This window comes from Eutrema salsugineum, unplaced genomic scaffold (genome assembly GCF_000478725.1).
Source record: "Eutrema salsugineum unplaced genomic scaffold, Eutsalg1_0 scaffold_7, whole genome shotgun sequence".
Classification (NCBI taxonomy): Eukaryota; Viridiplantae; Streptophyta; class Magnoliopsida; order Brassicales; family Brassicaceae; genus Eutrema; species Eutrema salsugineum.
In genome coordinates, this window is record NW_006256486.1 from 1,771,702 (window position 1) to 1,797,470 (window position 25,769).

The 25,769-nt window shown below is 33.6% G+C and overlaps 4 protein-coding genes and 1 non-coding gene across 5 annotated transcripts; 3 read left to right on the top strand and 2 right to left on the bottom strand.

The window, feature by feature from the left end:
• The first annotated feature begins 3,821 nt into the window (after nt 1–3,821).
• Nucleotides 3,822–5,426, top strand: LOC18010583 (aquaporin TIP2-1). Its single transcript, XM_006392888.2, has 3 exons — nt 3,822–4,026; nt 4,505–4,755; nt 4,912–5,426. The coding sequence occupies exons 1-3, from the start codon at nt 3,903–3,905 to the stop codon at nt 5,299–5,301; spliced, it is 765 nt and encodes a 254-aa protein (XP_006392950.1). The 5' UTR covers nt 3,822–3,902; the 3' UTR covers nt 5,302–5,426.
• A 111-nt stretch (nt 5,427–5,537) lies between these two features.
• TRNAN-GUU lies at nt 5,538–5,611 on the bottom strand. Its single transcript has one exon. It is a non-coding gene; the product is annotated as a tRNA-Asn (tRNA).
• Nucleotides 5,612–5,744: 133 nt separating this feature from the next.
• On the top strand, nt 5,745–9,432 carry LOC18010426 (tRNase Z TRZ3, mitochondrial). The gene is made up of 11 exons (XM_006392889.2): nt 5,745–6,023; nt 6,113–6,202; nt 6,290–6,334; nt 6,422–6,476; nt 6,563–6,606; nt 6,690–7,046; nt 7,137–7,402; nt 7,498–7,645; nt 7,750–7,800; nt 7,909–8,856; nt 8,935–9,432. Exons 1-11 carry the CDS (start codon nt 5,745–5,747, stop codon nt 9,259–9,261), a joined length of 2,610 nt encoding a protein of 869 aa, XP_006392951.1. The 3' UTR covers nt 9,262–9,432.
• A 423-nt stretch (nt 9,433–9,855) lies between these two features.
• On the bottom strand, nt 9,856–12,069 carry LOC18010425. The gene is made up of 9 exons (XM_006392890.2): nt 11,849–12,069; nt 11,488–11,564; nt 11,113–11,341; nt 10,862–11,016; nt 10,717–10,762; nt 10,540–10,631; nt 10,344–10,440; nt 10,146–10,202; nt 9,856–10,058 (listed from the first exon to the last, which is right to left on the bottom strand). The coding sequence occupies exons 1-9, from the start codon at nt 11,984–11,986 to the stop codon at nt 9,990–9,992; spliced, it is 960 nt and encodes a 319-aa protein (XP_006392952.1). The 5' UTR covers nt 11,987–12,069; the 3' UTR covers nt 9,856–9,989.
• A 6,661-nt stretch (nt 12,070–18,730) lies between these two features.
• On the top strand, nt 18,731–23,832 carry LOC18010414 (homeobox-leucine zipper protein ATHB-15). The gene is made up of 18 exons (XM_006392891.2): nt 18,731–19,789; nt 19,901–20,060; nt 20,151–20,251; nt 20,348–20,438; nt 20,537–20,632; nt 20,738–20,851; nt 20,945–21,028; nt 21,113–21,268; nt 21,360–21,434; nt 21,536–21,648; nt 21,738–21,927; nt 22,026–22,202; nt 22,291–22,371; nt 22,453–22,587; nt 22,683–23,011; nt 23,108–23,213; nt 23,293–23,442; nt 23,523–23,832. Exons 1-18 carry the CDS (start codon nt 19,581–19,583, stop codon nt 23,667–23,669), a joined length of 2,514 nt encoding a protein of 837 aa, XP_006392953.1. The 5' UTR covers nt 18,731–19,580; the 3' UTR covers nt 23,670–23,832.
• The last annotated feature ends 1,937 nt before the right edge of the window (nt 23,833–25,769 follow it).

The window sequence follows — 25,769 nt, forward strand, 5'->3', positions numbered from 1 at the left end:
CACCTCGAGATGATGGTTTTTCTAGCCATGCATCTCGAAAGAATTCTAATTTAGAATTAATTTTAAGTAAGATTGACCGAACTAATTTTTTTTTTTTGGCCGAAGTAGTAGAATGATTACGACTAATTTTTTTTAGGTCGGATCGAGTATTTAGGTAGAGAATGAAGCTGCGTGTATTCGGATTGGATCTGAGCTCTGATACCATGTTAAATATGGGTTAACAGACTTTTAACTTAAAACCAATTGGCAATGAGTCAATTAGTCCAACTCCCTTATATATTAGTGTAGTCCATCCCAATTATTCTCGATGCTAAAATTGTATCCAATATCCTTCACAATATTGGTTACAACCTCATACGAAGCCAACAAAGTCAGTCTTCTTCTCACTTAGTAACTGTTTTCCAATCCATATGGAATCAGATTCTACGTACCTCCAAAGATCAAACACTTTTGGTGGAGAGTGCTTCATGATGTGCTACCTCTAGCTGAAAAACTTAGAAAAAATTAGTAGAGAAATATAAGAGTTAGTACTGTTGCTCAATCCTCCATTAGAGTCTTTTTATTTGAATGAAGTCTGTGATAACTTACTTTCTTTAGCAGATATTGATAAAGACTCTGCAAAGAGGTTGGTTATGGTATACATGCTAGGCTGGAGAATCTGGTCAATCTCGGATGTTATTAACAAAACGATTTTTGATCTTAAAACAATAGATGGAGGCATCAGATGCATGCTAACAAGGAATCTTTAATGTTAGCTACAACTCATCTTTTCCGAGCTACTACTCAATGCCGAGATACACCTATTGAGGCTGAAGCAGAAGTTATGAGACAAGCAACATCTAATCTATGCAGGCTCGGTTATAAAAATGTATAATTCTGTGGAGATTCGAATTCATTTTACGGGTTTTTGGAGCATAACCGAGTAAAAAAGAAAGTGCAAAGTTGGCAACACTCTATTGCTATATATTTGCAAGATATCCTTCAAGTTTCTGCCACTAGTACTTTCTTATAGGCAGATTAGTAGAAATGTAAATAATGTGGAGATGTATTAGCTAAGGAAGCTAGATGCAATAGACAGAATTATGTAGTCAAATGGTTTATGAAATCATTCTCGGTAACAAAAACAAAATTTAACAAAATAAAAGTAGTTGTATTGGGCCGCCGTAAACAAAGGAATAGTTATATTGGGCCCTAGCCCATCTAATATATATAGACTAGGTCTCGGCACTCCGCTTGAAGACTTCGACGGAACAATTAAAATTTTCGCTACGGTCTTTCCTTTGTCTTCGCATCATAAGCAAAGTAGTATATGCCTATAACTATGGGTTTAAGTTGAACAACGCGAAAGACAATCGATTTCTTGGGCTTTACGGCTCCTTTATCTCCAAGAAAGAAAAGAAGAAAAGTTCTGAGTACGGAAAATTCCAGTATACAAGTAAATGAGTAATTATTTTATTTGTATTGCACAAGTATGATTATTTACATTGGTCCATATTTGGTCTATTATCTGAAGCATTTTTTTACCATAGATTGTGTTTGAGTCTTTGAGATGATTGGATTTTATTGTTTTCGATCCCTAGTTCAGCTCTAAAGAGTCAAGATTGGCTGTCAGATTATCTAGATTCATGGACGAGTAAGGGCTTAGTAGTGGGAGAGACACCTATTGATGGACTAAACCCTAAACACGTGCCCTTTTATATAATTGGTCTTAAAAACGTATTATTCGTTTTCTTTGGATGAAATTCAGGTGATATCAACAGAGACAAATTTTGTAACTGACTGAGTAAAGTGAATTCCTGCATGCAAGCCTGAGACAGGCTAAGGCTATCGGTTTGATAGATGACTTCATAAAGTTTCATTGTTATTTTCTTTGGATTTCTATTCTTTTTTAGTTTCATGTTCAATCAAAACAAGTGATCGAGATAGTCAATTTATGTATGAGGGATTCAGTGAGATTTTGATTTTGTAGTTGACAAATTGAGAGAATCGAGTTACATCTCACAAGAGAGAATTCCGTTACGTACATCCCTGAATTTGGTCACAAGAATGTTGTTTATTATGATTCAAGAAATTAAAGAAGAGCAGAAATCGCCCTACCACTAAAAGAAACTACAAGGAATATGCACAGTTCTAGACCTGAAATATCCTAAATACTCTTTTTAATAAACAACTTTCATTTTTCATCAATTATTACTTTTCTTTTAATTTGGTTAAAGTTAAATTTTCCGTTTTTATTTCATGCGTCCACCCCTTTGTTGTAATTTAAAATTTGCAAAACTGAAAGTTTTTACTTTTACAACTTACATGACAGGAAAAAATGGTAAGTCAATACTTAATACGTACCTTTCAACAAAAAAATAGACATTTAACATTCATACCTTAGAGGGTAAACTCTTGGCACAAACAAGAGTAAACTAGTAAAGAGAAATAAAGTCAACAGCTCTCAAATTGGAAAAGATTCTTGTTCATAGAGGCAAGACAACGAAATCGTGTTGTTAAATTCTAAGATTTGTATAATTTGCCTCCAGCGGCCACCTAATCTCCAACCATTATAATTGTAAAATATGTTTCCGAAGTTGTATCAACTAATCAGATTATTTAAATTAAGATGGTTAGTTGTTACAAACTTCAACAAAGCAGAGATTATTTATGGAAAACAAAAAATACATTTCGTTATTTATAAACAAATATGACTTAACTAGATTTTGTTTTGTTAAGGGAAAAACTAAATATACCAAACCCTAATTTTTCCAAAATCTGAGATATGCTGCGTTGCGTTGATTGCAATATTTTCACGTAAAACATATACGAATTCTTTGTGGTCCGATAGGGGTATAATCAATCAAAGTACTATCTTTGGGAGAAATTCTTGAACTAAATTAATCCGAGAAAAATAGCCGGAAGGAACTATGGGCCTATGGCTGCCAATATACCATATATACCATTAATATAATTAGTTTAAAATGGAAGTCGGTAATCATAATTAGAGTCATAAGTTCGAAACTTATTAAAAATCTAAGTATCACATGGAAGATCATTGGTCGCTATATGATCCAGATATGTTCCACGTTGGTCACAGCTCATACTGTCCCTCCCATTTTTGGTCCGTATTTATCCATTATACGTTCTTTCTTCTCTCAACATTCGCATCTTTATCTTATCCTTAACGTTTTAAATCTGGGTCCACCAAACCCAAATTTTCGTGCGTTATACCGGCGGTTTAACTGATTTCCGCCAAACCCAATGATATGTGGGGAAATCGGCGGTTTAAGTGTTTGGGAAGAGCTTAATTTCATTCTTTTTATTAGGTTTTCCGCTGTTTGACTTGAAAATATATTTTACTTCTATAATATAAAAAGGGCGGGGGAGGAATTAGGGAACAAATATAGGTGCATATTTCATATTTGTATAACCAAAATATTGGACCCGTTAAATCTTAGATTTCCCGGAACTTATGATCATTGATAATCATGTTAATCACGTTGACCTGAAAAACTTGAATTCGGGATTCATTATTGATAGTTTGCAGCTTCACGACCGATTAGTGGTAATTTTATCACGTATTTATATATGTATACTCTTTTTTTTTTCAATTACTCATGTCGTTATTATCAACAGCTTCGTAAAACCGACCATTACGAAAAATGTGATATAATAGATCATTTCAAAAAAAAAAAAGTGATATAATAGAAAATAAACCAATCATTAGAAATCATGTCCAACGCACCACAAAACGTTATATTGTTAAATATAGTATTTTTTATGGTTGGATGTTTACGAACATGCTCCTATATATAGTATGACATGCAAAAGGTCCTTTTGTGCTTCTCAGTGGCAACGAGTCTTATTCTTCTTCATTAAGACGAAACTAGTACTAGTTTACATTCAAAATTTTATCAACAATGGCCGGTTTTGACTTTTCCTATGAAGAATCCTTTAAGTTGGTCTCTTTGAAAGCTTACCTCGCCGAGTTCATCTCCACTTTACTCTTTGTTTTCGCCGGCGTTGGATCTGCCATTGCCTTCGGTTCGTTCTCTCTCTCTCTCTCTCTCTCTCTCTCTCTCTCTCTCTCTCACTCAATCCGCACCACATTTAGAATTCTACAATGTTGATTATACAGGATATCGTTGACCAACCGAATAGGATCGAACTAATTTATCTAACGATAATTGTAACGTAATTCTTATTTGTTACTACCATTATATCAAATAATTGATCTTTTATTGCGAAAAATGTAATTTAATTTCTTAGTTTGCGATTATGAGTTGTTATCAAAAAGTAGTTTGTAATTATGGGTGAATGCTTTACGAATGTGATAACAGTTTGTATCGCATAGGGAAACTGACAATTTTTAACCAAATACAATCGAATTTATCGAAACTTACCTATAGATAATTGTAATGTAGTTTTCATTTTATTATATTTGATAATAATATCAAAATATTTGATCTACATTATAATTATGAGTCAATATATATAACGAATGTAATAATTAATCTCACAGGAAAGCTGACGGAGAATGCGGCGCTTGATGCGTCCGGACTAGTGGCGATTGCGGTTTGCCACGGTTTTGCCCTCTTTGTGGCGGTTTCAATCGCAGCTAACCACTCCGGTGGTCATGTAAACCCAGCCGTCACTTTTGGCCTTGTTCTCGGCGGAAAATTGAAAATCGTAACCGGACTTGTCTACTGGGTTGCTCAGCTTCTCGGCTCCACCGTAGCTTGCTTCCTTCTCAAATTTACCACCGGTGGTTTGGTATGGTTTCGGATAATATTTCCACTTTTTAGTTACAACAAATGTATTATCTTTAGTGTATTTCTTTCTTTCTCTTACTACCATGCATTTATGGAAATTAAAGTGTTTTCTTGTATATATTATTATGTTAACAAACGCAAAAATCGTGGAACGCAGGCGATTCCAATCCACAGCGTTGCAGCTGGAGTAGGATCCATAGAAGGAGTAGTAATGGAGATCATAATCACATTCGCATTGGTCTACACAGTGTATGCCACAGCCGTTGACCCCAAGAATGGCACTCTTGGAACCATTGCTCCACTTGCTATCGGACTCATCGTTGGTGCTAACATTCTAGCCGCTGGTCCGTTCTCTGGAGGTTCCATGAACCCTGCTCGTTCCTTTGGACCAGCTCTTGCGGCTGGAGACTTCTCAGGACACTGGGTCTATTGGGTCGGTCCACTTGTTGGTGGTGGTCTAGCTGGAGTTATCTACTCTAACGCTTTTATCACCGAGCCCACGACCGAGACCGAGTCCGAGCGTGTCCCTCTTATTTCCTCTGCTTAAATTAAACATTGATTACAAATTATGCATGCTTCGTGTGTTGTTTTTTTTTATTTTTGTTTGTTTTTTAGTTTGGTTTTCTTATTTCTCAATCTTTTGCTTGTTTAATGAATGAGTTTGGTTCGGTTCATATAAGATGGCAAACATAATATCATGGGTCGATAATGTTGTACCCATGGATTTAAATTAATATATATGTCCAAAAATGTAGGTAATACCGTAATAATAATAAAATAAAACGCTCCAGGGAGGGCTTGAACCTCCGACCTTGTGGTTAACAGCCACACGCTCTAGCCATCTGAGCTACTGAAGCTTGTTGGAAACCAAACAAATTAATAAATTAAATATTATAAATTTTGATTCAGATATTTGACTTCGGTCCTAAAACCCTATTGGCGAAAGAGAGAAAACTTGAGTTTTTTCTTCAGAGATGATAAAGGACTCCGATGATAAACACAATGCTATATTTACCCAAAAACCTACGCTTTCTTCTCTCTTCACCTTCAAAGTCTTCTTATTTCCCTCCTTCTCTCATACCCTTTTCTCCACGATCCTTGACCTGTTCGTCTCCAATGGAAAAGAACGAAGCCAATAATGGTTCCAAGTCTTCTGCTTTCCAGTTTAATAAGAGAAGAGCTGAAGGATTTGACAAAATCGATAAGACCAAGAAGAATCTCGAACGAAAAACCCGCAAGCTCAATCCCAACACTATTGCTTATGCACAGGTAAAGTTATCGTTTCCAATTTCTTTGATTTCTCTTTCTCAAAAAAAGTATTTTGGTGTTTAAAATTCATCTTTTTAAAACCAAATTAGATCCTTGGAACGGGAATGGACACACAAGATACATCGTCTTCCGTATTGCTCTTCTTTGACAAACAAAGATTCATCTTTAATGCTGGAGAGGTACAATCTGTTTTACAGATGTTTCCAACCTTTTTAGTATATTGTATAAATCTTGATCTCTTACTGGTCATTTTGTTGTATATTCAGGGCTTGCAACGTTTCTGTACAGAGCATAAGATTAAACTATCAAAGGTGGGTATCACTAAACCTCCTCTGTTTCTGTTTCTGTGTGTGATGAGATGAGTTTGAAATTTGATGATTTGCTAAATTTTATTACAGATAGATCATATATTTTTATCTCGTGTCTGCTCAGAGACAGCAGGTGGACTTCCAGGTTTGTCCCAGCTTTGACTTGTGTCTTTATTGCTTGACCTTGTAGTTTATGGTAATTCTTAAATATTTCTTGTTCTGATGTCATAGGTCTTCTACTAACTCTTGCTGGTATCGGTGAAGAAGGGCTTTCGGTGAGTATTCTTGTCATATTATGTGAGTGTATTTCTTTTTGTATGAAATTTTTGAAATTTGTTTCATTGTTTCTGTTACAAAGGTGAATGTATGGGGTCCTTCAGACCTCAAGTTATTAGTTGATGCAATGACGTTTGTTCCACGCGCGGCTATGGTTCATACACGGAGTTTTGGTCCCTCGACTACACCTGATCCTGTTGTTCTTGTGGATGACGATGTTGTGAAAATATCCGCCATTACTTTAGAACCATCACGCTCTGAGGAAGAATCTTGCAGCAAATACGGTGAGATCTCAGTTGTATATGTTTGTGAATTACCTGAAATGATTGGGAAGTTTGACATACAGAAGGCCAAGAATATATTTGGTGTAAAGCCTGGTCCAAAATATAGTAAACTTCAGTCCGGAGAATCAGTGAAGTCAGATGAAAAGGATATTACGGTATGTTGGTGGATATTCGCGATCCAATACCTGTTTTTACCTCTTTGAGTGTATAGAATTATAACAGACTGTTGATGCTTTGGTCTTAAGGTTTATCCGAGTGATGTGATAGGACCTTCCATTCCTGGTCCCATTGTTCTCCTTGTGGACTGTCCAACAGAGTCGCATGCTAAAGAACTGGTTTCAGTTAAGTCTTTGCAGAGATATTATGCTTGTCCTGACAATCAAATCGATGGGGCAAAGTCTGTAGATTGTATCATACATTTAAGCCCATCTTCTGTGACAACTAGTCCTACTTACCAAACCTGGATGAAGAATTTTCATTCGAGTCAACACATTCTTGCTGGGCATCAAAGGTTTGCTCGCTCCTCTTCTTGTGGTTGTTTCTCATCAAAAAGTCTTAAGTTAATTTGCTCGATGCTAATATCTCGTTTTGGTGTATTTTATCTAGTAAGAATATGGAGTTTCCAATCCTGAAAGCAAGTTCAAGAATCACGGCAAGACTTAACTACTTATGTCCACAGTTCTTCCCTGCTCCTGGCTTTTGGCCTCCTCAACATGATACTAAGTCGATAATAGATTCCACTCCTTTAGACGAGGTTGCTAAATGCTTTTCTCATACATTTTTTACGTAGTGTGTTGAAATATGTTTGTTTCGTCGTATATAGGTAAGTAATGCTGTGTATTCTTTTTGTCCTTACAGTTCTCCAGTTCAAATCTTGGTAAAAGCATTTCTGCTGCAAATCTCCTCAAGGTATCAACATTCTCAGACAATTTGGGTTTCAAAATCTCTTTAAAAACCAAACCTATCTTTAGCTCTTAAAATCTCCTTGTCTGTTAATCTTTTCTTTATTGTGGGCAGTTCACTTTGCGTCCTCATGCTAATCTCGGGATCGACAGATCTTGTATCCCTCCACAATTGACATCCTCACAAGTAGTGGATGAGCTACTTTCAGAAATTCCAGAGATTCAAGACAAATCCGAAGAAATCAGGCAGTTGTGGGATAGACAACACAACAAGACTGAGAGTGACACTCTTCTTCCAAGTTGTCTTGAAAACATTAGACGCGACGACATGGAGATTGTACTTCTAGGCACTGGCTCGTCTCAGCCTTCCAAATACAGAAACGTCAGTGCAATTTATATTGACTTATTCTCTAGAGGTAGTCTTCTCCTAGATTGTGGCGAAGGAACCTTAGGCCAGCTGAAAAGAAGATACGGTTTGGATGGCGCAGATGAGGCGGTTCGAAAACTGAGATGTATTTGGATCTCTCACATCCACGCCGATCACCACGCTGGTCTTGCCAGAATCCTAGCTCTCAGATGCAAGCTTTTGAAAGGAGTGACACACGAGCCAGCGATTGTTGTAGCACCGAGGCTGCTTAAACGATTTCTCGATGCATATCAAAGACTTCAGGATTTAGATATGGAGTTTCTTGATTGTAGAAGCACCACAAAGACTTCTTGGGATTCTTTGGAAAACAGCAGTTGGAATGCAGAGGGTTCTTTGTTTAGTCAAGGAAGTCCTATGCAGAGTGTCTTCAAAAGATCTGATATCCCAATGGATTCTTTGGCTTTGCCATGTTTGAAGAATCTGAAGAAGGTTCTTAGCGATATCGGTGTGGAGGATTTGATTAGTTTCCCTGTTGTTCATTGTCCTCAAGCCTTTGGTGTCGTTGTAAAAGCAGCGGAAAGATTGAACAGCGTTGGAGAGAAAATCCCTGGATGGAAGATGGTTTATTCAGGCGACACAAGACCTTGTCCTGAGATTGTCGAAGCATCACGAGATGCAACAATTCTTATACACGAGGTAAAAGTTTTAAACTTTTTTGACATATCTATTCATCTGATCAGCGAGATTTTCAACGTTCTTTATCATTTTTCACAGGCAACTTTTGAAGATGATTTGATAGATGAAGCTTTGGCAAAGAATCACAGCACGACTAAAGAAGCAATCGATATGGGATCTTCAGCAGGTGTGTATAGGATTGTTCTAACGCATTTTAGCCAGAGATATCCAAAGATTCCGGTGATTGATGAGACGCATATGCATAATACTTGCATTGCCTTTGATTTGATGAGTATAAACATGGCGGATTTGCAAGTTCTTCCTAAGGTTCTACCGTACTTCAAGACTTTGTTTAGAGATGAGATGGTTGAGGAAGAGGATGCAGATGATGTCGCCATGGATGGCTTAAAGGAAGAAGCTTTGTGATGATTCATCAAACAATGCAATAGGTTGTTAGCTTGTATTTCTTGTAGTTGTTCGTTTGTTCATTGTTTTGGGTTTATAGGATTAGGGTAGTATTTTCTTGTGGTTGGAAGAAAAGAAAAAGAGGAAACAACTTAATTTTGAAATATTTATTACGAAAATATAGAATTACGACAATGATCTTAACCAATCACCTATATTTTTTTTTTCTTTCTGACAACTCTTACCAAATCCTAAATAATTATGAAAAAATTATTCATAATCCAAATTTTATTGAGCATATTGATCCTGTCAATAACCAGATTATACAGTGAATAGCTAAAGACTGGCCATGACTAAAGAACTCTGAGCATATGTGTAGTTGTTTTCTATATTTCATTTGTGAAGAAAAATATAAAGGATTATGTTTACATTCTCATCTGAAGCATTGTAGTCTAATTAATTTCTGCATCTATACAAAGAAGTTTTATTTCTCTATAAGATACCCAAAAGAGAGAAAGCAAAACTAAAAATGTAAATTGAAGAGAGAGAGAGAGAGAGAGAGAGAGAGAGAGAGAGAGAGAGAGGTGAGAGGTAGTAAATTAGAAAGAAAAGGTTGTGAGGATCAGTTGCTGAGGAAGCACCTTTTGTTAATCTGAGATAAACTTTTTTTTTTTTTTCCTTCTTGATCTTTTACTCTATATAAGAAGATGAAAAGAGAAACCATTGTATCATTGCTTTTTCTCTGAATGCTATCGTGGATGCTGAATTATCACCAGAACTGAATCTTTTTGCCTATCGTAGTTTGAACACGGCGTTGGCTGCAAAAGATATTTAATCACGGTTTCGAATTACGTAAACTTCAGGCTTGATGATCCAATGAAACGAGTATAGATGAAATGACTTACCACTCCAATGTTCCATTCACGACTTCTGAATTCCTTGAAAGTTTTTGCGTCCATTTCCTGAAAGATTTATTAGAAAGATTAGCATAAGTAGAACATTACTTGAACCAACAAAAAATTCACCAAAGCAAGGATCAGCTTTGAGTATCAGTTAATCCAAAGATATCATAAGGTAAAAGAAGGTTACAATGTGCCACTTACCATGCTAAAAACCGGAGGAATAATTGTATTCTCTTTGGGTTTTAGTGTAGGCATTACTGAGAACCGTGGTGCCATGTCTTGACACCTGAAAGTCCAACTGCCAAAGTATCGTTTCCAACTTTATTAGACCTTGACCAAGCAAGAACAGAGAAATGCTCTTGAGAGAAATTGAAAAACTGAGATTAATATAACTTACCCAATGTAGAGAAAAATGCAGAACTGAGCCCATTCTCGAATTAGTAACCTTAGCCAATAATTCTGTGAGGAGTTATCCATGTTCATATAGATCTGCCAAAATTCAAGGTGAGTCATGAGTTTAACTACAAAGCAGCTAATCCAACATGATATTGTGAAATGAAATATATGCTCATACCACAGTTTCAGCCATGGCTACAATCTGCATAGCTCCTTGGAATTTTCTGAAAACCCACAAAAACAATTATGAAACTCTTTATTAGCAGCTTATCTACTTCCATCTACAAACGAAACCGAGCGTACCAAGCAACAGAAAAACGTACTTGAACATGATGTACTTAGCATAGACAGCATCATGCATAGCTTGAACATTCTCATCCTCTATGAAACTCAGCTGTTCTCGTAACACCGACAAATTTTGTGATATGTGGTGGAAAATAACATAGAATGAGATCATGTAGTTAAGAATCAGAAGCACCTGGAGAAATAAAAAAAAAAGATTGGTTCATCATCCATCATCATTTGGTAAGTAAAAGTAACTTAACTGAGTAGGTGAAAAAAGGTAAAAACTCACTGCAAAATAAGGAACAGAAGCTCGGTATCCAACTAGAGTCAAGTAAAAGACACAACCAAGTGAAGCTGTAGTTCTACGTTCGGTCAGCGAGAGCCGTTCACATGTGATGCAATAACCGTGAGAGATGAGTAAAAATGACACAAATGAAGCTGTCTGAAACAGAACACCAGTCACATATACACCAAAAGACATCCAAAGAGAGCATATTTGATGGTGAAAACATGAATGCCTGCCACCAAAACCGCTTCGCCCAATTAATATATTTGATTGAGACTTTTAAAAATGGTATTTAAGAGAAAAAAGTTTCCCACTTTGCCAAAGGAACATTATTGGTAAATAATAACTTCACAATAGCTTAAAGGAGAGAGTACTTACCAAAAGAGGAAAGATAGAGTTAGCTGTAAAGCTTTGATTAATGGAACTGAAGCAAGAGTCCATTGTAAACTATTTGTCTGTTCTAAACAAAACACATAACCAAATCAAATTCTGTTTCTTCGTTTAGTGAACTGAAACTTTACTGTAAAAAAGGAAAAAAGTAAAAAAACAGAATCATCTAAATTCGCACAATCTGCAAAATCCGATTGAATTTCAAGAACAAGTGATCAATGAAGTAAGTTTCAATAGAGAATCAATTGACTTTAACACGCCATATTTGGAATTGAGAAGAAATTTCATCTACCCAATAGTGAAAAATCCGAGCTTTATCGAAATTAAAGCAAAACTTAGAGATATTGACCTGAAAGTGACGATTTTTGAAAGTGTTAACCGTCCAGGAACAAGCGGAGAGAGACCAGATCGATAAAAAAGTTAAGTAGAGAATCGGGAGATGACGATATGAATCATCGACGCCATTGATGCCGTGAGATTCTTCCATAAAAAAAGAAAGCTCAATCTCGCTGAAGAACGAGAAAATTTTCTGTAAAACCTTGTAAGAAAATTTTTGTTTCTGATTTTTTGAAACTTGACATTTCTGTTGGGGTTCTAAATACTATATATGATGAATCTCTTTACTATTGACACTTGTCTTTTCCACTACTTTTTTCTTTTTCTTTTGGATAAACCAATTAATGTTTTTAATTAGCAATGAGAATTAACTGCCGTTAGATTAATTCCATTAATTTCGAAAAAAGAAAGATTAATTCCACTAATATCTCCAACTAATTTTCAGTTTCACTTCATGTATTAAAATCGCGATTATTTAGTTTTCAAGTATTTAATTTTGTATAATCAAACTAATCTGAAATTTGTAGCTTATATTATTCTAATATTTAGTTTCTTTTTTTTTTTACTAACTGATTTTTTTGGTTTAACATTAATTGATGTTAAGCATGTTTTAAGCCAATTCTATGATTAAAAGTAGAATAATATGGGGACCCCCGAATAATATGTAGGCGAAAGTTTTTTCATTTTTCATTTTTAAATATCAAATAAAACATAAAAATATATATGTTATCGTTCGAGTCGTCGAAAATTTGGGTGAGCATAAAAAGAAGGTGGAGGAGAGAGCAGACATGCGAACAAAATGGCCATTCAACTAACCCACTCTCTCCTTTTTGTCGTTGAGTTTTGATCACCAATACTCTTATATTATGTTTTTCCCCCTTTTTCATTTTATCTTATTAATTATATTCTCTATGTAAATTTTGTTGACCGTTGTGACTTGATATTTATTTTATTATATTGTATTATTGTCCGGCTCTTTTAATTTCGTGGTACAGTTACCACTTAAATCATATGGCTATTTTGTATATTACTTTTTAGATTAAAAGGAACGTGGAAGACACTACACAACAAATTAGGTCAAAACATCAAATTTGGTGGGAAAAATTATCAAATTAAAATAATAGCCGGTTCGTATATTTGGTCACAAGAACTACAAGAAAATAATAAAAACGGGCAGAGAGAAAGATTCATGTAGGGAAATATGCAAGCATGTCACTGTATTTCTTAGAATATTTATATGTGATCACCAATATATATCCATTTAGCAAAATTATATATAACAATTAACAAGTGTCAAGTGTGAAACCTTAAGGTAATCTAATTGAAGCTCTAATCTAAACACCGAACTTTGAGAACAATGACCGCGATCGATGGCGAGGCAACAACATCTCCGTTTTGATAAGAATAATGGTTCATGAATCGCTCCTTTAAAGATGAAAATCATTTGATCTAGTGATTTTAATTTACACATATAGAGGATGACTGTTAAGTTTTATTTTTATTTTTTCAAATAAAAGGAGATAAATCTATCTAGTGTACGATAAATGACCTGCATCTAATTGGCACATTTTGGACCAGGAACATGATTCAAGTTCATACCGCATTTTCGTAACTCTCTTAACACCAGTACTAGATTCTAACCCCGTGTATCCACACGAGAATATTTTTTATTGTTTAACGAATTTTGTAATATAATTTGTGTTTTTGAGTTTAGATATAATTATTTTTATAAATATTTTTTTAATAAGTGAAAATATTGATTTTTGTGTTTAGATATATTTTTATAGTATTAAAATTAATTATGATTATAAAAATATAATTTTAACCCGTCCGCTAATATTAATTCAAAATGAACTATTATAAAAACATAATTCTAACTTTTCCGTTCATATTATCGTATAATATAAATATTTGTTAAAAGTTTGAGATGTATTAACAGTTTTATTTAGTATTATAGTTTTCTAAAATTTAATCAACAAAGGGAGTGTACAACTGGTTTTTCAAACCACATTATAGTGTATGCAATAACTTTTATTTTTTTATGTTTTTATTTTGTATGAAAAATATATTTTCAATATACAGTAAAACCTCTATAAATTAATAATATTAGGACCACAAGATTTTATTAATTTATCGTGATATTAATTAATCTATAAATTATTAATTATTAATTTATAGAAGAAAATTGTTTTTCGTCCATCTTCTTTTTAAATTTTCTTTCAAATTATGTTATATTTAAAAATCAAAACTCATATGTTTATAAAATAACATATAAAAATTTAATATCTAGGAAATTTATTTTATCGGCTTTCTTCCGATCCCATGGAAAAGTTGAAGGTTCAACATATGTATTATCCACACTCCAAAATTTCAAGATAATTACGAACAACAGTCTCACTGCCTAAGATATATATCCGAAAAGATGAAATTTTTTCGATTTGAATACTTTAATACATAACGAAAAGAATGAATAATTGGATGTAGAAGGAAGCTCTTTTTTGGTTGGAAAGAGAAATGATAAATCGTGTGCTAATTTGAAGATGATTTTGTTGGGTGCTAACTTTAGAGAGACCTTTCGAATCATAAGTAAGTCCATTTTGTTGCCTTAACACGAATCATTATACTATACATTTACCCTCAATTCATTTGACCACAACTATCTCGTCATATCCTTATCTTATGCATATATATACTGATACATATAATAATATGTATGATCACCAGAGAGGGATCGAAACTGCTAAAACATAATAAATAAAGTTAAAACACAGTCATATATAATTTAGTGACACCAAAAGAGAAAACGAATAAAGATATGGTTTGAAACACAGATTTTTAATCAATACTCGCTCGTCCAACACGGCCAGTACTCGGTGCAATCCGGATTTCCATTATAAAATCTATTTTTTTCCAAGTTTTTTTTATCATGAATAGTATAATCACTGAAATGTAACCTAATTCAATATGGATATGTTTTATATAGTTTGAGTTCGAGTTCAACTTTTAATCATTCTAACCCCGTGCATCCGCACGAGAATATTTTGTTTGACGAATTTTGTAATATAATTTGTGTTTTTGAGTTTAGATATAATTATTTTTATAAATATATTTTTTAATAAGTGAAAATATTGATTTTTGTGTTTAGATATATTTTTATAATATTAAAATTAATTATGATTATAAAAATATAATTTTAACCCGTCCGCTAATATTAATTCAAAATGAACTATTATAAAAACATAATTCTAACTTTTCTGTTCATATTACCTATAATATAAATATTTGTTAAAAGTTTGGATGTATTAACAATATTATTTAGCATTATAGTTTTCTAAAATTTAATCAACGAAGGGAGTGTACAACTGGTTTTTCAAACCACATTTTAGTGTATACAATAATTTTTAATTTTTTATGTTTTTATTTTGTATGAAAAATATATTTTTGATATACATGTATAATTCAAAATTAGTGATTTTAGTTACCAAAATATTTTTAACCCGGTTTATATATATATATTTAGTTCTATGAATTTTAAAAAATATATTTTTAATATTTAAATTATACATTTGAATTTTACCTATTATTTTATTATTAATTTATAAATAAATCATAATCGTAAATATATTATATAAGCAACATAAATTATCATATCATTTACATCATTATAAATATTTTATATTTCAAATATGACCATTATTTTTCATATGTGAATTATTTTTTTTCAAAAATTCTACACATTTTTGATAAAAATGTTTAATAGTATAGAAATTATTTAAATTAGAATCTTTAAATCAAATCTAAATTAATATCTGATTTATTATTTTTAATCAAATCAAATCAAATCTAAATTACATATATTTAAGAAACTCTAAAAATATTTAAATTAATAACTAATTTTCGAAATTAAATATAAATAATTATTAAAATTATTTTTAAATACTTAAAAAAAATTAGGAGTGTTTGGAAGCAAGTACTAAATGTTCTATTAAAACAGAAGCACATTTAGTGCTTGCATCCAAACACTTCCAAAATTTTTTTTATAATATTTTATTTTATTTTTATATTTAATTTCCAAAAATTAGTTATTAATTTAGATATTTTTAGATTTCCTAAAATCTAGGTCATCTTTAATTTAAATTTCAAATTATTAGAAATTTAATTAAATTAATTACAAAAATTTGCATTCAATTTAATTTAAATTAAAAAAATTCAAAGCAAATTATAATTAAATTTTATTACGAAAATTTAGATAATAATTTTAATACCTTAGAATTTATTAAATACTAGAAAGATTTAATTTAACATGTTAAATTTAAATAATATTTTTATAAAAATGCATAATAAATAAATATTTTATCGTACTTTATCATAAACAATCGGTCTAAAATATCAAATATTTGAGATTAATAAATATTTCTATTATACAATAATATGATCGAGCTGATTATAGTTATATATATATATATATTTAAGGTCCATGAGTTAATTTATTAAAACATGTAAGATATTAAGATGATTTGAGATAATTAAACTAACAGGTTAGTATATATATATATATATATATTTTTTTTTTTTAATAGCACAAATAGTAAAGAAATATCTTATTATATTTTTTCATAATCAATTGGTCCAAATATTCTATATTAGTAAATATTTATAGAGTTATACAATTATAATTATAGTTTTATACGGGTTAGTTTGTCAAAACATGTAAGATATTAAAAATGATTTAAGACAACTAAACAGATGGATTAGCAAATTCATAGATATAAAGATTGTTTATGTGTAAATCTAAATTCACATAATAACAAAGTTTATAATTAACATTAGATCAATGTATACTTAATTAACGTATACTCTTATTCTACTAATATACAAATTTTACTGTTTAAAATTAAAATATGATAACAATTTTTTGATTTAAAAAAATAAATAACAAAAACAAATTATATCTAAACAAAAAAGATAAATGCAACTTATATTAAAAATAAAAAATAATACATTTCCGTGCGGACGCACATGATTAAAAAGATAAATGACCTGCATCTAATTGGCACATTTTAGACCAGGAACATGATTCAAGTTCATACCGCATTTTCGTAACTTTCTTAACACCAGTATTATATCACCTAGAAAGAAATTAAAAGAAGCTATTGTGATCAATTGTTAAAGAGAGTAACAATGAATTTTGATATTAATAATTTTGATAAATCTGTAATGGCGATAACCAACTTGGACTCCTTAAGACTTGCTGATTCGGTTGAGGCGTTGAGCATTTACGCGAGGATATGGTCTACTTGATTCGATCGGATTTGCCTTCAGTAGGAGCTGTGACGTTTTTTCCAAAACGAAAGTAAATCATTTATTTTGTCATACTTGACATTTGGAGAAAAGTCTAAGCTATCTTCCATGTTATAAATTGGAAGTGGTGAAAGATTTGCGCATCTAGAGATTTTGAGGCCATCATGTATATTCAAGAGCAGAATCAGGACAAGCTGTATCTGTTACAAACAGAGACTGTCTCCCTGATCTGGCAGTAGCTTGAACAATAAGCAATCATCATCTAATAAATAACTCCTTAAAAGAAAATTCAGTCCTTGATCCAAAAAAGGAAGAAAAATCAATCTATTTGTTCTACGGATAAAAGCAAACCAAACTCCAGATAGATCAATGGACAGTTTCAAAGTCATTTACTATCTAAGTCCACGTAAACGGTTGGTTGCTAAAGAAACAATTGATGATAAGTCCACTAGGGTTTCCAGGAAGGAAACGTAAACCCTACACCTAAATTTTGGACCGTTAATTAAAAAAGCCGAAAAAGGCCTCTATCTCTAATGGGCTGGGCTTAATTTAGGGCTGATTTGAAATCAACGGTTCAAAATTTTGATTAAAACACGATCGATTCCACGTTTTAGCCTATAATACAAATAACAAATATTTAGTTAATTGGAAGTTGGAACTTGAAACCACTCGTAAGTAGACAATCAATTCATTATGATGAACAATAAACAGTATGCTACGACCATTTTATATAGAAATTATTAATGTAGGAAATATGGTAAAGTAACTTAATTATTAAATTTGAAATGAGGTTGACAAAATAAAAAAATACAAAATATGAGATTGGAATAAAAGAAAGTAGCTTCAGCTTTAAGACGGAGACGCATGCAAAGAAGGTCATGATGTTGTCTCTGCCCCTCCTACGCAGACCTCTCTCCCACGCCTTTGGTATTTTTATACGCTTCTGACAATCGCATTACTGCTTTGCTTTTACCCTCTATTCTCCATTTTTTACACTTATGCCACTCTCCCACTTTCCTCGTAGCAAGTGGTCATTGGCCGGGTAATGGATTTGACCACAAATACAATTTCTTCACACCATATGAAAGGCTTATATATGAAACACTAAAACACAAACAAAAACGTTTTCATTGATAGAATAGTTCAACAGAAAATCGTATTAAATCTTAAAAATATGAGAGTAGGATAACATAAAGTATCAACAGAAATTATTCAGTTTAATATGAGAACTGCAAAGATTATACTTTCATTATCTCTTGTGAAACTGATAAAGTGCTAAATACAGCTAAACATAAAATTAAAACTTAATTCACATGTGGAGGTTACTTTAGACAATTTGCGTAGGGTAAACAAATGAACAAATCAAAAGAGAGATTTAGTTTTACCCTCGAGGTGTTTGGACTATGCAATGTGCCAATCAGAAAAAACGAAAAAAAAAAAGAAAAAAAGAAAGAGAATGCCAACGAAAAAGTTAATTCACAAACGCAACACCACTATCAAATCATTATTTAAAAAAATGAAAAGAAATGAAATTGAATATTGAAAAAGCCAAAAAAATCAAAGTTGCCATGAATAAGCAGTGGAAAATAGAAAAGAGAGTAGATAACATCTAAACAACAGTAGTAGCTCCATGATTTGTTTCCTACATACGTCTTCGTCGACTCTCGTTTCCTCTTTTTCTCTTCCTTTCCTCTTTGATTAAATTTCTAGGGTTTCTTGTTAAGTTAAAGTTTGAATATATCTCAATGAAAGCTCGGAGACGGAGAATATGGGTTTGAGAACTGATAGATATGGCTTCATTTCGAGTTATCTGTGGAATCAGAGTCTCTAATGGCTGAGTCAACTCAACTCCGTGATTCTGTGTATCTGCTTTGTACCGTCCAAGAAAATAGAAAAAGTCTGTAGCTTTTCTTGTTTTTTTTAGGTGTGTGTTTTGTGTTTTTCTGCTGCTTCCCTTTTTTTCCAGTGAATGGTCGAATCTTTTTTCGGTGTTTGCAAAAGCGGAAAGTTGTAATCTTGGGGGAGAAAAAGATCTTTTCTTGTGTTTAGTATTTGCCCTCAAAAGTCGACCAAAAAAAGGGTTAGTCTTGTGTCCCCTTTAGAGATTGCATGAGAAAAACCTTTGGTGGTTTCGACGCTCTAAAGATATAAACTTCGTGGAGATTCTGAGGTAATGTGATTCGATGCCACTTTACGAACTTGTCATTCGAGATGAAAGGGGCATTGAGTATCTATAGGTTTTAGATTTGGTGTGGGAACCAAATTTGCTGTCTTGGAGATTTGGAGTTCTTGCAAGATTTGGAGTTTGTGGTGGATTAAGAAGCCCCTTCACGAAGTTGTAGATTTAAGAGGTTATGTTCTGTTAGAAAGGAGTAGACTTTGGTATCATCTGGAGGTGTATTACGGTCGTTTTGTAGATTCTGTGAAGTGTGAATAAGGGAGTAATGGCAATGTCTTGCAAAGATGGTAAGTTGGGATGCTTGGACAATGGCAAGTATGTGAGGTACACACCTGAGCAAGTTGAAGCGCTTGAGAGGCTTTATCATGACTGTCCTAAACCGAGTTCTATTCGCCGTCAGCAGTTGATCAGAGAGTGTCCTATTCTCTCTAACATTGAGCCAAAACAGATCAAAGTATGGTTTCAGAACCGAAGGTAATAATAATATTTCCTTACTTGGGAATTGAAGTAAATGAAAGTTTCTTCGGTCTTCTCTCTATCTAATTTGGTCCAAACTTTGTTTTCATATCTGTTATAAAACTTCAGATGCAGAGAGAAACAAAGGAAAGAGGCTTCACGGCTTCAAGCTGTGAATAGGAAATTGACGGCAATGAACAAGCTCTTGATGGAGGAGAATGATAGGTTGCAGAAGCAAGTGGCACAGCTGGTTCATGAAAACAGCTACTTCCGTCAACATACTCCCAATGTGAGAATCCTATCATGTTTTCCTTAAATAAAAAGTTTCACTTTTTAATGGAATGGTAATTGACTTTTTATCTTTTATTTTTTGTTCCAGCCTTCACTCCCAGCTAAAGACACAAGCTGTGAATCGGTGGTGACCAGTGGTCAGCACCAATTAGCATCACAGAATCCTCCAAGAGATGCTAGTCCTGCAGGGTGAGTGCTTTAGTGGGAATATGTTACTCTGTTAGTTAAACAATTTCATGCTACCATTATTTATCTGGCGCTAATATTTTCAATGTTTGTTTTCAGACTTTTGTCCATTGCAGAAGAAACTTTAGCAGAGTTTCTTTCAAAGGCAACTGGAACCGCTGTTGAGTGGGTACAGATGCCTGGAATGAAGGTATGCCTCTAATTTTGTTTCTATTAACTGAATAGTGTAAGATATCAAGGAGGTTATTCTACTTCTCCTTAACGGTTTGTTTTGAATTTATGTAACAGCCTGGTCCGGATTCCATTGGAATCATTGCTATTTCTCACGGTTGCGCTGGTGTGGCAGCACGCGCCTGTGGCCTAGTGGGTCTCGAGCCTACAAGGGTAAGTGTAGATAGAATCATTCTTATGCTTGATTTATGCAATCTTCTACTACTCTACCTTGCATATGTAGCAAGATTGATCTGCTTCCTCTTTTCTGGTTTTCAGGTCGCAGAGATCGTCAAGGATCGGCCTTCGTGGTTCCGCGAATGCCGAGCTGTTGATGTTATGAATGTGTTGCCCACAGCCAATGGTGGAACCATTGAGCTGCTTTATATGCAGGTAATTATTTGTAAACTTCTTGTGCTTTGGTTGAATATATATATTTTTTTCAATTAGTTGAAGTAGTGACCACTACTCTCTTGATTTTTGCAGCTCTATGCACCAACTACGTTGGCCCCACCACGCGATTTCTGGCTGTTGCGTTATACCTCTGTCTTAGAAGATGGCAGCCTTGTGGTGTGTAGCTCTGAATATATGCTTATTTGTCTGGATTTTCTTGTTTATGTTGAACCTTTTCACACGGTGTAACAAATTTTGTAGGTGTGCGAGAGGTCTCTTAAGAGCACTCAGAACGGTCCTAGCATGCCACTGGTTCAACATTTTGTTAGAGCAGAGATGCTTCCCAGTGGGTACTTGATACGGCCTTGTGATGGTGGTGGCTCGATCATACACATTGTAGATCATATGGATTTGGAGGTAAAAATTCTCACTTTGCTTTAATTTCTATGCATATCAATGCATTGGAAACTGTTAACCAAACTGTTTGTATGTTTGTTCTGTTAAATAGGCTTGTAGTGTGCCTGAGGTATTGCGCCCGCTCTACGAGTCACCGAAAGTACTTGCGCAGAAGACAACAATGGCAGTAAGTGAACTTAAAAACATGTCTATTCCTACCACAGCTTTCTGATGTTTGGAAATTATTGTCCTTCAATGATGTGTATATATCCATTTTTTTTCCCAAAGGCGCTGCGCCAGCTTAAACAAATAGCTCAAGAGGTTTCTCAGACTAATAGTAGTGTTAATGGCTGGGGACGGCGTCCTGCTGCCTTACGAGCTCTGAGTCAAAGGCTAAGCAGGTTTTGATATTCATCACTATTTTCCTTTTCTTGCTTTGGGTGTAGTATAAAATATCTTGTGCCTAAGACATTTTTTTTTTCTCCTACAGAGGCTTTAATGAGGCTGTTAATGGTTTCACCGACGAAGGCTGGTCGGTGATAGGAGATAACATGGATGATGTTACAATCACCGTGAACTCTTCTCCAGACAAGCTAATGGGTTCGAATCTTACATTTTCCAATGGCTTTGCTCCTGTTAACAGTGTGGTTTTATGCGCAAAAGCCTCCATGCTTTTACAGGTCCATGCACCATTCTTGTTATATATCAACTTTCTTTTGACATTTTTTCTTCTTTTTTTTTTTAACTCTTTTTTTTTTTGGGGTTTTTGCAAATCTAGAACGTTCCTCCAGCAATCCTGCTTCGGTTTCTGAGGGAGCATAGATCAGAATGGGCTGACAACAACATTGATGCATATTTGGCAGCAGCGGTTAAAGTGGGACCTTGTAGTGCCCGAGTTGGAGGATTTGGAGGGCAGGTTATACTTCCACTGGCTCACACTATTGAGCATGAAGAGGTCAGTTCAAGTTTGTTCTGTACTCGTCGATTGTTGTTTTATTACTTTCATTTAGGTTTAAGTAACGGTTGGTGTCTTTCCTTATTAGTTCATGGAAGTCATCAAATTGGAAGGTCTTGGTCATTCCCCTGAAGATGCAATCGTTCCAAGAGACATATTTCTTTTACAAGTAAGTACTTATAGATTGTCTCGTGTTGCATGAGTTTTAATGTGGATCGCTAATATCTAAATATATTCTTCTTGTGATTAGCTTTGTAGCGGAATGGATGAAAATGCTGTTGGAACCTGTGCTGAACTTATATTTGCTCCAATTGATGCTTCTTTTGCGGATGATGCACCTCTGCTTCCTTCTGGTTTTCGTATTATCCCTCTTGATTCCGCAAAGGTTAGAACAAACAATGTTTTTTCATCTAAGTTACTTTTTTTTTTTGTTTTTCCCGGTTTTTCAGACTCTTATGCGTTTCTTGAACCTCAAAGCAGGAAGTATCTAGTCCAAACCGAACCTTGGATCTTGCTTCAGCATTGGAAATTGGTTCAGCCGGAACAACAAAAGCCTCAAGCGATCAATCAGGAAACACTACATGTGCAAGATCTGTGATGACAATAGCATTTGAGTTTGGTATTGAGAGCCATATGCAAGAACATGTAGCATCCATGGCTAGGCAGTATGTTAGAGGTATCATATCATCGGTTCAGAGAGTTGCATTGGCTCTCTCTCCTTCTCATATCAGTTCACAAGTCGGTCTACGCACTCCTTTGGGTACTCCTGAAGCCCAAACACTTGCTCGTTGGATCTGCCAGAGTTACAGGTATATACATATCAAATTATCAAATATGATCTAAGTTTTCCACCAAATCAACAATTAGTTATTGAAGGATGATTCATTTTTTTCTGTTGATAATAGGTGCTACATGGGCGTTGAGCTACTTAAATCTAACAGCGAAGGCAATGAATCTATTCTCAAGAACCTTTGGCATCATACAGATGCTATAATCTGCTGCTCAATGAAGGTACTAACTCAACATTAAACGCATGAATGTTTTGTTTCACTGATCCTTTATAACCTTTTGGGATCTGAATTTGGTTTAGGCCATGCCCGTCTTCACATTTGCAAACCAGGCGGGACTTGACATGCTAGAGACTACATTAGTTGCTCTTCAAGATATCTCTTTAGAGAAGATATTTGATGACAATGGAAGAAAGACTCTTTGCTCTGAGTTCCCACAGATCATGCAACAGGTTTCAAAAACATGATAATAAAACCACGACTTGTTATAATTTCATCAATTTGTATCGACTTACCGGGATATTTGTTGTAGGGTTTTGCGTGTCTTCAAGGTGGGATATGTCTCTCAAGCATGGGGAGACCAGTTTCATACGAGAGAGCAGTTGCTTGGAAAGTACTGAATGAAGAAGAAAATGCTCATTGTATCTGCTTTGTGTTCATCAATTGGTCCTTTGTTTGAGAGTTAATGTACTCTTGAATAATCTGTTTTCTTTTCTCAGACGATACTGTTGCCTTTTGGTTGTATTGTAAAACGGTCTATGTTGTTTCTTGATTTCGCTGTGAAACACATTAACAGTATTTTGTTTGAAAACTCAAGAAATGCTTGCTTTATATTTGCTGAAGAGATGATGATGTTATTTTCTTTTTTTTTTATTATTAGTGCATTTAGCTTTCTAAATTTTTATTCGACTTCTTTACAAAAAAAACACTGCACATCACACAATTTAGCCTTTTTCCTTTCCTTAAATTTATGGCAATCATTACACTCAACAATGACTATCTCCATCTGGTGCAGGCTTCTGTTTAGGATAAGGTTGAGATTCAAACCGAAACTTGAAGGTTTAGGATAAGGTTCAGATTTAAACGAAAATAAGTAAAATGTGTTTACGGTTATTCTATACCAAACAATTTTAATGAAAACCGAATTTAGTATAACCGAACCGAATTGAATACATTTGAAATTGATGTAAAAGAGTAAATTTTAATTACAAATACTTCGATAAGCACAGTTTAGTGGTTTGTATCTAGCTATGTCGTTGTCACTACCCATATTCAATCTTTATCTATATAATTTTTTGAAACTGAACTTAGAACTGTAGATTTGGTAAGGATTTTCCATGTTAATGATTCACTATGTTGGTTAAGGTTAAGGAGAATTAGTCTCTTCAAATGTGGAATTATCGATCTTATTCATTCACTTGCCACTCTTGACATTTTAAATAGTAGAATATTTAAATTTATATGGATCTAAGGAATTAGTTTAGATTTGGTAAGGATTTTCCATGTTAATGATTCACTATGTTGGCTAAGGTTGAGGAGAACTAGTCTCTTCAAATATGGAATTATCTTAATCATTCACTTGGCCACTGTTGACATTTTAAATAGTATGAATATCTAAATTTATATGGATCTAAGGAATTAGTTTTGGTTTCAACCAAGATAACTCTGGTTATTAAATTTTTTTAAAAAATCGCCATTTTAGTTTTACCTGAGTGAAAACGAGATGATTTTTTTTTTTTTTTTGGCATTGAAAACTCCACGAATCGAACATTCCGAAACACTAAAATTCCATCTAAATGGTATGAAAAAAATTCAATGTCCGCCCTTAGTTTACGAAGAAAATGTGTGCACATAAGAAAGATATATATCTATTTGTTTAATTTTGAATTCAATTTACTTTAAAAAGTTATTTAGGAAAGAACGCAGCAATTATTTAACACGTAAAGCAAGAGCTATAAAATCCATATATAGATTATGGCTATCATACATAGTGCAATCTAAAGTACAAAAAGTTGATATATAAAGTTTGTTATACCACTCTTCCACCTAAAATTGTATTTTTGTTTCTGCTTTTCCATTATTTGGGTTTATTATGTGTATTGTATATCAGCTAGCTGGTCACATTCTTACAATCTTATGTATAAATTAAAAATGAAACCAGTCGATATACAATTGTATAAAACCCGTCCTTTTATATATAAAAAATGTATAAAATCCTTCACGAAATTGGTAATCAGATGATTTATATATTCAACTGTTTTAATGATCGTACGTCAAGAAAAATCTTTATGTCCCTTATTAGCCCATGTCAAGATAAGTTCTTCGCGGCATTTTGATTTATCTACACATTATATTAGTTCCGACTCTCTCAGTCGCTATGACTTCGTAACTTTGATACATCTTAATGTCCTAACGTATCATATTGAGTATAGTTATCGATCTTAATTGCATTCTTACAATAATATATACCCAAATATATCAATCTAATCTACCGAAAAGAAAAAATCTAACGTTGGCAACACTCTATAAACTTGAACTTTATCAAAATAGAATGCTAGCATTCAAACGATTCACTTCAAACTATTGAATCATAGAGTTTTAATCAAAAATTTATTCGACTATAACATATATAACTTTGATTTTAACCATGATTATTATTAATTTTGAATGCATTATATGGTAAAAATGCATGAGTGTTTTTGTATGAATCCCATGGTAATTATGGGTTGTTTTGAAAATCTTCGGCGTTTAATAAAGAAGACAAATCGCAGATATGATT